The 10,927-nt window shown below is 29.5% G+C and overlaps 2 protein-coding genes across 2 annotated transcripts; one reads left to right on the top strand and one right to left on the bottom strand.

Annotated features, from left to right (window-relative positions):
- Window positions 1-1,194: 1,194 nt before the first annotated feature.
- Ddrgk1 (DDRGK domain containing 1) lies at window positions 1,195-4,146 on the bottom strand. Its single transcript, XM_011502221.1, has 3 exons — window positions 4,023-4,146; window positions 2,718-2,945; window positions 1,195-1,998 (listed from the first exon to the last, which is right to left on the bottom strand). The coding sequence occupies exons 1-3, from the start codon at window positions 4,105-4,107 to the stop codon at window positions 1,478-1,480; spliced, it is 834 nt and encodes a 277-aa protein (XP_011500523.1). The 5' UTR covers window positions 4,108-4,146; the 3' UTR covers window positions 1,195-1,477.
- A 156-nt stretch (window positions 4,147-4,302) lies between these two features.
- Window positions 4,303-6,709, top strand: eca (transmembrane p24 trafficking protein eclair). Its single transcript, XM_011502220.1, has 4 exons — window positions 4,303-4,804; window positions 4,892-5,112; window positions 5,996-6,142; window positions 6,227-6,709. The coding sequence occupies exons 1-4, from the start codon at window positions 4,672-4,674 to the stop codon at window positions 6,374-6,376; spliced, it is 651 nt and encodes a 216-aa protein (XP_011500522.1). The 5' UTR covers window positions 4,303-4,671; the 3' UTR covers window positions 6,377-6,709.
- The last annotated feature ends 4,218 nt before the right edge of the window (window positions 6,710-10,927 follow it).

The raw sequence follows: 10,927 nt of genomic DNA, 5'->3' as shown, positions 1-10,927 counted from the left end.
GAATTGTCTTGTATATTTTAATCAATCGTTAGTATCAAATTTAATGAATTTATTCGCTAGAAGCACATATTTTTACAATCATTACATCAATGCAATTAGAAAAAAATATCTGTAAAAAATCATGAAAGATAATAAAATTTTGAATAAGGTAGTAAGAAAGCCTTTATTGTGATTTATCATTTATAAAGTTATTAAGATTTTTCAGTTTTGATCTTGCACTTAAATAAACAAAAATTATTCTAATGTAATTCTATTAAACTATAATATGATTGCACATATTATTATAGCACATTGGTTATAACAATTTATTATGGATGAATCGTAATTTCCTTTTTTTTTTTCGTTATTATTTACATTTTAATAGAATTTAGTTATTTTTAAATAAATATTTTGTAATAATTAATCGTGTGCTTATGAGCACTACATTATAGTTTTATATAACATATCAAATAGAATGAACCACTTATCTCTATTATCTTTAAATTAGTTAGGACTTTATTGGAAGCAATTACATTACTTCTTATAAATAATTTCTTCTTAGGTAATTAATTAATTTTAAAAAATTTGAAAGAATTTTACGATTAATGCGTTAGAATATCTTATACTAATATTTATATTACAATCAAAAGTAAATTTCATTTACTTTTTAGTTAAAGTTTTAAGTTATAATTACTAATGGATCATCTGGTTTCATGTTTTTTTTTTCTCTGACTCTACTTCGAATGAAATTATTTTTAAAACACCTATACGATGCTAACAATGAAACATAAAAATACGATTTAATAACGTGAGAATGTCTTGGTCCTGACATTTTATCATCATAAAAATTGACTTTATATGTAGATTTGGACTGATGCATAAAAAATTTTTTACCAAAATAATTAAACTATATTTTATGTCCATTGCTAGTTAACGAAGCGTTTGTAATGGAGAGGAGGAATTATATAATACAAGCGTTTCGAATGAAAAACATAAATTTATCACGTTTGAGCGAATGAATAATGAATGGTAGATTAACAGTCGTACGATCATTTTTAAACATTTAATTTTCAAATTTGAATTTTTACGATTAAAACAGTTTTAACGGTGATTATTCAACTTGCATGTTTCAGACAGATTAATTAAGCACTTGATAGTCATAAAATTTTTTTAAGGGAATATTATATGCTGCAAAATACACAGATACAATTAAAATGAGAAGTTATCGGATTTGAGAAAAATTATATGGCACCACAATTTTACGGAAAATTGGATGCTACTAATCAAACATCTTTACAACTTATTTATCAACGAGGTCGTATAAACATCACGGATGCACATATGCAAGAGTCTTATATCTAGATTGAACTAACGATGCAATCCTTCACAGGATTCAAAGCGGAAGAAACATAGGCTTGTTTTTCTCAAGAAGTAATTTACAATTACGAAACGACGGTAGAAAGTCTAGTGGACCGAGCCAATGTGACGCGAGGCCGCGCTACACCTCGATGGGTTCGTGGGCTGCTCCAGGCCCGAGACTGATGAGCTCATTGGAGCACTCGGCGAGCTCGAAGATACTGATCCTCCCGCGCTGCTTGACGAACGCTGCCACGGACTCGAGCTCCTTCTCCGACACGTAGATGAACTTGCCTCGGTCGTCGATGACACCACTGAGAGTACCGTTGGCTTGCATATCCTGTACCTTCTTGATCACGCTCATCGTCTCGAGCCCGAAGCGTTGACCAAGTTCCTCGAGTATGACGACTTTGTGATACTTCAGGTACTCGACGATTTGATTCTGAAAGCTCTCGGAGTCGATGTCCACCTTCTCCTCGTAGCCCTCATTCTCCACGCTGAAGGCCTTCTTCAGGTTCTGGTACTTAACCTCCTCCTCTTGCTCTATCTTCTGCTGACGAAGCATTTCCAACCTCTTTATCTCTGCCTCATGCTCCAATTCTTTGTCGCGCTGTTGGTCTATTAACAGCTGTTGCTCCTTCTTGAGCTTGCGTTCTTGTTCCTCTGCAACAAAATGCTTTGTCAGGTCGCATATCCCAAGCGTTCAGCCGACTATATTTCCCACGGATACTTTTCCAATCTAACAACGCGCTTGTAATTTTAAATAACAATAGTAAACAGAGCATCGAACTGTCATAATCGTCTTTCTTTTAGCAAGCGCAAATGAAATATCCGAGGAATCTGTTTTTCACGTCAAGATTTTTATGTATCGACGATTAGTTATAAAGCCGTCGTTCATATAGCCTACGTATTTCCTATTTATCGAACTTGATCTATAAATCCGTTATTCGTTAACGAAAGGTCAAATGTTGAATAATCCACTGGCCCAACTGGTGTATTGGCACTGTAGTAGTTTATTCAAGGATTCGCGGTCAAACGAGTATTATTTCAGAGATGAGGAGCTTGAAAGATAACAAAAAGAAAAGACAAATGAACAAGAAGGAGGAATCAAAGATGATAGTAAGGGGTGAACAAGTCATCAACGTATGTGCAACCAACAAAAATAATCGTCCCGAGTAAAATTGATCGACAAATGATAAAGACCGGTGACTCGCTATCTCAAATGCTCGAAGGAATCAGTATGTTAAGTGGGATGGGATATAATGCCGGTATATATAGTCCCGAATATAATCCCGGTCCGGTTCCCTCTGATTATTCGAGGCATTTTACACAGGAAGACGACGTATCGGATAAACGGCTCGCACATAACATGCAAACCCTACCAATTTCACGCTGAGTTTTACGCTCGGCCTTGGCTTCCAATTTGGCGCGCTTCTTGGCTCCCAATTTTTTCAAGGAGGCGGACTCGTCATTCGCAATCTCATCTTTGTAGTGGTCCTCAACGTTGGCCACTTGATGTCGTCGCTGGCGAACTCCTCGCGCGGTCACGTGGGCGAAGGCTCGTTGTCCACTTGCTTCTGGGCCGGCTGCGTCATGTGCCTCATTCTTCCCTGTTAAATAGTATTAGTCGGGCGAATTAATATAAGAAAATTTTACGACGTGAGATTCTTTAATGCTAATGTCGGATAAGGATAATGGCTGGACTTGTATTGTATACAATGACAAGATTGTAGCTTTTAATGATGCAATCGTATGACTTGAAAGGTAGTCGAGTGAAAGGTAGGAGACTTTGATCACTCGTTGATGCTATTGCGATCATTGTTGCGGTCATGCGAATTATCACGAAAGATTTTTTGTTAATTATAGAAAAATTATTTTCACATTCTTTTAGAAGCTTGGACAATTAAAAATCTCTATATATGTTCTAACAATAGTATGCTTTTTCTCAAATTGTCACTCAAATTTTATGCATAAACTAAATGAAAAAAATTTATTTTACAGCCATTCTATATCATGATTTATAAGAAAGGATGGACTTTTATTTTAGGAAACTCTCCTTCATAATTACAAATGCATTCTTCTAACACCTACTTGTCCAATTCGTTCGATCAATGTACAATGTTTTAATAATACATTTTGTCAACGAGTCAACACTATTACAGTCGAAATCAAGAAACTGGAATATAAAATCTCCTTATTTTTCACCTTATTAATAAAGTGTAAAAGTAATCGTAAAAGAATTTAAAGCTGGTACTTTGTCAAATATGACCATTCTACTTTAATTAGATATCAATTAGATATGATATGTTATAATGATTACAATTACGTTCAATCTTTCTATAATGATTTATTTATTATGTAACCATAGTCAACCGTCGCATATCCAAGATAGTAGAGATAGATAATAATCCATGAAATTCATGTTATTGGAACGCTCGAACAAACATAATGCTTAAAATCTGAATTATCAGTAAAAATAAGAAGCCAATGATCATTAAGTTGCTACGTTCTATCACTTTGAAATAACAAAAACTAAATTCTAACATCTGCTGATTATGGTTGCAGCTTTTAGGTTATACGTTTCTAGCTCATCGGATTAATTCCCAAATAAAACAAACTCGGAAGGGCGAATCTAAAAAAAAAATAACAACTAAAGGTATCCGCGGTACGTACTTGCAAATACTTACTAGCGCTTCCTTTCGAGTAGAAGGTTATTAAAATAATAAGAACGACAAGTAATAATGCAATGCAGCTCAATACGACAACATCCATTTTTAATTCTCTTTGCCAATGATTACGTGTTTAGAAATAATTTTCTAGCCCAACTGCTGCCCTCTGTGTTTGGTACAGTGAAAACTGCGCTGCTAGGGACATCTATCGAGCAAGAAAAATTTTACCATAAACCTGAGCTGAGGCCGCCAGGCTTCGTTTAAAAGACGGAAGTGATGTCAGAAAGAATTGTAATATAAACATTAGGTCAGTCGCAATCACTATTTACTTCACGATTTCTCACGATTTATTCTTATTAACGTTTGTACTTTTCGTCGGCTGTTTAAGCTGCCCGGTGAAACAGCTCGTTGGCAATTTAAATTTCATCCCGAGTCGCGGAAAGTTTCATCGGGAGCTGAAATCGAGTTTAGTGTCGCCATCTGGAATCATGTTTCGATGACATCGGCGTTCAGTAATTTCGCCCGTCTAAACAGATGACGTGTTTGGTGTGCCTTCGCATGTGTTTTGCCGCATCGAACGGTCAATCCAAGAGTTAATTTGTTGTTATTTGTACATTAATTATATATCACTTGTTACGTAAGCTATCGTTTCAATAAAGATTGTAAAATGCTGAAAACACTGCAGTATTTAGTGACACTTAGTGTCATATTTGAGTGCACATCGGGACTTTACTTTCACATTGGCGAAACCGAACGAAAATGTTTTATGGAAGAGATTCCAGATGAGACTACAGTTTTAGGTAAAATTGCTATTCAAATCTTACATGGCCCAACTCGAATTTTACATTTTAATGACAAAGTATTTTCTATCCTTATTACTTAAATAGTGAACTACAAGGTGGAGCTGTACGATCCTAGAAGTCAGGGGTTTATGCGGAGTAGCCCAGGGATAGGTATGCACGTTGAGGTGAAAGATGCCGATGATAAAATTGTTCTGTCTCGAGTATATAGTTCGGAGGGAAGAATATCGTTTACGTCGCACACTCCTGGAGAGCATGTAATATGTCTCTATTCTAATAGTACCGCTTGGTTCAGCGGTGGTCAGATGGTATGTACTTAGTTAATCGGAACGATGTGGAATGTATTGGAAAGATAATCTTTATATTGCATTTGATAGTCAAATTTATAAATAAGAAGAAGATTTCAATAGTTTTAATTAAAGATGAGTTTGTTTTTTTACATTTAGCTAAAATTCTAATTACACTCTGATAATATAATATTATATTGGATGAAATTTAAATTAAATATGTATTAAGGATAATTTAATTGGAAATTTTGTACTTTTATTGATTAGAGGGTAAAAAGAACATTTAATGCCGATTCATCTGTATAATTAAGCTTTACAATACAAGCCTACAATATGCTTTGAAATTAATTCATCAATTCGTACACGCACACACGCACGGGCATGCAAAGAATTATATACAAACAAGAGTGCATATATCGTAAAAGTATTCATATATGTAATAAAAAAAATTTTGCGTCATTCATTACCTATATAGTCCTTTATTCGATTAAGTCGTTTTTTTCCAAATCGTAAATATGTCTGTGGCCAAATGTTTTTGGAAAATACTATTCTTCCCAAACTCGTTTGCTTATATACATTTATTATGCAATGCTTTTCACATTAGTCCCAGCACCTTTTATTGTAAATCATTATTTTTAAAGTTTTGGTCTAGACTATCTAATTGATAATAATATCCTAATGCATCGTAACGACAATACTTTAATATTATTTACAACATACTCGATGTAGTTACATTAAAAACACTTTTCATTTTTCATAATTGAATGTAAATTTCTAATATCGTTTGCTAATTAGCTAAACAGCATTGATTTGTACATAGAAATTAAATTTTAATTAATGTAACCAGTCGCATAGGAAGGAAGTATGCACATTATATTGAATAATTATATTAATATATTTTCAGAGGGTACACCTGGATATTCAAGTTGGCGAGCATACAATCGATTATGCTAATGTTGCTCAAAAAGAAAAATTATCACAACTCCAGTTAAGACTAAAGCAGCTTTTGGATCAAGTTGTTCAAATTACAAAAGAACAAAGCTATCAAAGAGTAAACTTTGCCCATTTATTATAAATTACTCTTATACGGCATTAATATTTCAGTGGATTAATATTATAATTTTGTTTCTTTTAGTATCGTGAAGAGAGATTTAGACAAACATCGGAAAGCACAAACCGAAGAGTACTATGGTGGTCAGTTACGCAAACTGTAATTTTAGTCATTATGGGTGCTTGGCAAATGCGACACCTTAAAAGCTTTTTTGAAGCAAAGAAATTAGTTTAATCTCTTCAATATTGCGCGATGAAAAAAAAAAAGAACATTTCTAAATGAAATGGAAGTGTTTAATGTACAGTTATTGCAATGTTCGTGTGTAAAAAAAGAATCAATAATTTATCGATTGAAACAAGCGTCCGTATTTTTTTGTTGACTAACATATGAAATGTTGTATGCTTAAAAAAATGTGCTCCCTAAACTACAAATCGTAGGTTAGAAATCAAGCTCGCATCATCAGTTTCATATCAAACACTCGAATCACCATTTACTAACATTTATCAGTACTGATTTCTTTTTTCTCCATATTATTAGAAAATAAATATACAATACATAAACTATAAATAATGAGCATGATTTCACCAAAGATCACGTAATATTTTGCTGAAATGATCAATATCAAATATAATTTACTCAAGGCAAATTCCTAGTTACTATGCTTGTGTATTGTGATTTTTTAATCACAATCTCTTAATTTAAACGAATCTTTATGAAAATAATTTGATAGACAATGTTTTTCGTAATACAATTTTTTAAAATATATTTTAAACTAGTATATGCATATATTATAAAGAGAAATTATAATTTTTATAATTATTTTAATATGTATTTGATAAGATTACTAATTGTCTGGTAAATAATATTTCATTTCAAATCAACTTCAAATTGTACTTACAGACGATTTCGTTTCCCTTATTATTATATTGAAATAAATGAGACAATTTAGAATCACGTGTAATACAATTATCAATGAATATTTACACCAAAAATTATAATTAAGAACAAGTTTCATGAATTTCACATATAAATTTGTACGGATATTAAATTACTAAAGTATACATGATAACGCATTACCAAAAATATACATATTTTTCTTTGCTTTTTCATTGAAATAAATATAAAATTATAAAATTTATTAAACTACAACGATATTGCTTAATAAATTTCTTCTTTTTATCGACATTCTTTTTTTAATGTATTATTTTTTATCGGTTTTTCGGCGATTCGACATTTGACTTGTGAATTAAAACATAATCCGTAAGACATTTTCTATTCAAAATTTTATCGCTCTATTCCTATCTTTATTTATATTTAAGCCTTTATTTTCTTTCAAACTTTCGATTAGCTACTTTAACGTACTCTAGATTTTTTTTAATCTTCAGTTACATTGGTTTTGTAAATTGTATTATCCTATCAGGAATCGCTAATTTTACTCATCGATGTTCCCATTAAGAATACAATTAAGTACCTCGACGAATATGCCTTGTTTCTCTCATATTTTACAATGAAAATAATAAAATTAAAAAAAAATTGACTACTTTATTATAATTCCATTTTTGTCATAAATTATTTAATATACTAGTGGATCCTTGTTATACGACTATGAATTATCTATTCAATGTCCCGTTAGTTTAGTTTACTTTAGAGTTGATAAATCATTGTTTCATGTGCAATTAATATATTGCGAGTACTAGTTTTACTTGTTTTACCAATGTTGCAAGAAACCTTTTCGTTACAATTTTCTTATATTCACTTTGCTTTTAACTCAGGGTTTTGTTATTATTTTTATCTTCCAACGCTGATTATTAATAATTTTACTTATTTCTTTAATGGGCGTGTGCGTATCTTTTTGTTTTTAATGCTTTTAAAATTGACTTTTATTTTTTCAACTTCAACTTCATTTTTATAAAATTTCTCTAATGTAAATATTGCCTTATAACTTTTTTTTTGTTGGGAATTTGAATACATTGAAGAAAAAAAAATTACAAAGCATAGGACACAATTTTTTACTAGCAAGGGGAAAAATAATTTTACTAGGGCAAAATGATCTTTTCGAAGATAAATTTACAAAAATTAATTTTCTTTTTTAACGCACGCAAGCAAAAAATTATATTTCTAAATAAAAGACGAGAAAAAAAATATTAACAAAAAGATTTTTAAGCATCAAGTAGGTGACAGCTGTGTACGATAAGCCAATCCAGAGAAATATATTTGTAATTTCTCCATTATCGCTTTTCCAATTAATAAGCATAACTTGATATTAATTTCGAGCTACTTACGTTTGCAACTTATAGCGTATATTTTATATAATTTAATTTCGTCACTTTTCACTGATTATATTCTCTGATTTTATTTTAACGAACATACTGCAAGTTTTGCCGCCTTTGTAAAGATTCGAGACTCCAGGCAAATACAAAGTTTTTTTAATTTTCAATATTCGTTTTTTATTGCATATTTTCTTTTTCCTACGATATTTAATTTAATTTTAACACTCGATGCTTTTCTTATGTATGTTTAATTTTTTGCCTCTTTCATCTTATAATACTACTTCATTCTATAACAATATGTCTCTGTCTATGTTAAAATTAATTTCTATTTCACCTCTGTAATCATTGCAATTGTTAAATTTCATATATAAATATTTCTGCTCATCGTTACATCTAATATTTTAGAAAATAAATATTCAATCGAGTCAAAATGTTCAATATTGCTACGATATCGTCAAACTTTAAAATTAAAGCTTCAGCAAATGCTCGTAGATCTATGATGATCAATTCTGAGAGCTTGTAATTGTAAGATATTTCTTTATTATTAACAATACGAGCCATTTCAACTAAGATTTACAGTTCTACGATATTGTTTTATAACGAGCAGCGAGTATATTTAATATTAAAAATGAAAAGGAAGATTGCCTTATTAATGCTATAGAGCCGGCAACTTTCGACGATTTCCAAATGTCAACTGAATAATGAATACAAAATGTGTAAAATGAATTTGAATGATAAAATATAAAATGAAGAATGTATAGAATGAATTTTTTTTCTTTAAGCATATAACAAAGAAGAGTGAGAATAAAAACTAACGAAGATAAAAAGTACAAGTAGAAGTTAACTTGCCAATATATCATAATTTAATGTTGTGGGTGGTTGTGTTGATTAAGGCATCAGTGCATACTGTGAAACATATAGTTAATGTATAGAAGTTTTACACAAACTAAAGTATGCAATAAACATATTGTTGTTAGTAGATTTTGAGTAATTTATTAAAAAACATGATAAGTTAGGAGCTCGTTTAAATTCATTCTAATAAAATGGGTATCTTTAAAGTTATTATAAATTCAATCAAATTGACAAATCTTTAATATTTTTAATATCGTTTAATTAGTAAAAATTCATTTATATTAACGTATATTAATTTCAAATAAAATTCTCGCTGCAAATTATTGTACGTAAAATATTATTCTTCAAAGAATTGAACTTTGGCTTTAACAATTTTGCAATAAATATGTATAATTTTTTTAATATTTTGAATTTAATAAATCTCCAGCTCATAATATTTCCATTAATTTGTGGATAAATTTCTTCACTGTACATTTTTCAATGTTCGCAAATGTCTGTACCAATATGCGTTAGATTTTTATGCAATTATTAATTTTTTATTTATTGGGGGAAAAATGCTTTTGAAATAAAAAAAAAAAAAAAAAAAAAAGTTGGTTACTGGCTACTTAAACGAATTGGTTATTCATTTAATGTATAAATATATTAAATTATTAATTATTAATTAGCATACGAGTATTAAATTGTCATATTCTTTTATGATATTATAAAATTTATTTAGAAAAATAAATGAATTTTTTTTAATCAAATACTTCTATTTCTAACTACCCATAATTAATTAAAATTAATAATTTAATTTGTATCAATTAAGTCTTAATAAAGTTAAATAATTCATAATTAAATCGTATAAGATATTATTAATCTATGGTGTTACGTTATTAATATGTTTTGGACTGTAATATCATTATGAAAAACATTTGAAAATTAATACTGGCTGACCCGCATTAAGTGGAACGTTTATTATCACTTTATAAGACAGTAATTATTATAAAATAGAATTTAAAATCAAATATTTATTAAATATGACGAGCGACACTATATGGTATATAAAGACAATTTCATTTATTCATTTTATTTATTTATGCATTAAAAACAGTCTGGTTTAAAACAAGAACCCAAATATATCTGTGGCAATTAAATAATAATAATTGGTCATTTTTAGTAACGTACGTTTATAAAACGTTAGTAGAAATGGAAAAATTTAATTAATTATGCATGTTTTCTTTATTAATTCATGATTATAATATTTTATAAATATATCTTATGAATATATGAATGTACAAAAATATTGCTTTTATCTTTAAACAATAAGATGAGATAATTGTTTATTTAACAAATAATAGAAAGCATCGTTTGTCTACAATAATGAAAATACTTTTACAATTTAACAAGTTTTTGTAAACGTGTTTGACTTCTTTGAACTTTTTAATATATAAAAATAATTCAGTAATATTAATTGAATTTTTACTGCATTACTTACCTAGTTATTTTAACAATTATATATTAATTAATTATATGTTTGTAATGATAAATAAGCATTGCCGAAGGTCAAAAGAAATTTTAGAAAAAAAACGAATATATAACGAACATGTTTTATGTATTAATATACTATATTTAAAGATTTATAGCATAATTATGGAATTGTTTTATAATATATTTGCAATTA

This window comes from Ceratosolen solmsi, unplaced genomic scaffold (genome assembly GCF_000503995.2).
Source record: "Ceratosolen solmsi marchali unplaced genomic scaffold, CerSol_1.0 scaffold31, whole genome shotgun sequence".
Taxonomy (NCBI): Eukaryota; Metazoa; Arthropoda; class Insecta; order Hymenoptera; family Agaonidae; genus Ceratosolen; species Ceratosolen solmsi.
The sequence above is the reverse complement of the archived record's forward strand: the minus strand, read 5'-3'. Positions and strand labels throughout refer to the sequence as shown.

Excerpts from the sequence above, each read along its gene's own strand:
- Ddrgk1 (XM_011502221.1), bottom strand. The coding sequence starts at position 4,107 with ATGGATGTTGTCGTATTGAGCTGCATTGCATTATTACTTGTCGTTCTT. Across the intron at positions 2,946-4,022 it reads CTACTCGAAAGGAAGCGCTA|GGAAGAATGAGGCACATGAC; the intron begins GTAAGTATTTGC and ends ACTATTTAACAG. Across the intron at positions 1,999-2,717 it reads TAAAACTCAGCGTGAAATTG|AGGAACAAGAACGCAAGCTC; the intron begins GTAGGGTTTGCA and ends ATTTTGTTGCAG.
- eca (XM_011502220.1), top strand. The coding sequence starts at position 4,672 with ATGCTGAAAACACTGCAGTATTTAGTGACACTTAGTGTCATATTTGAG. Across the intron at positions 4,805-4,891 it reads AGATGAGACTACAGTTTTAG|TGAACTACAAGGTGGAGCTG; the intron begins GTAAAATTGCTA and ends TTACTTAAATAG. Across the intron at positions 6,143-6,226 it reads AAGAACAAAGCTATCAAAGA|TATCGTGAAGAGAGATTTAG; the intron begins GTAAACTTTGCC and ends TGTTTCTTTTAG.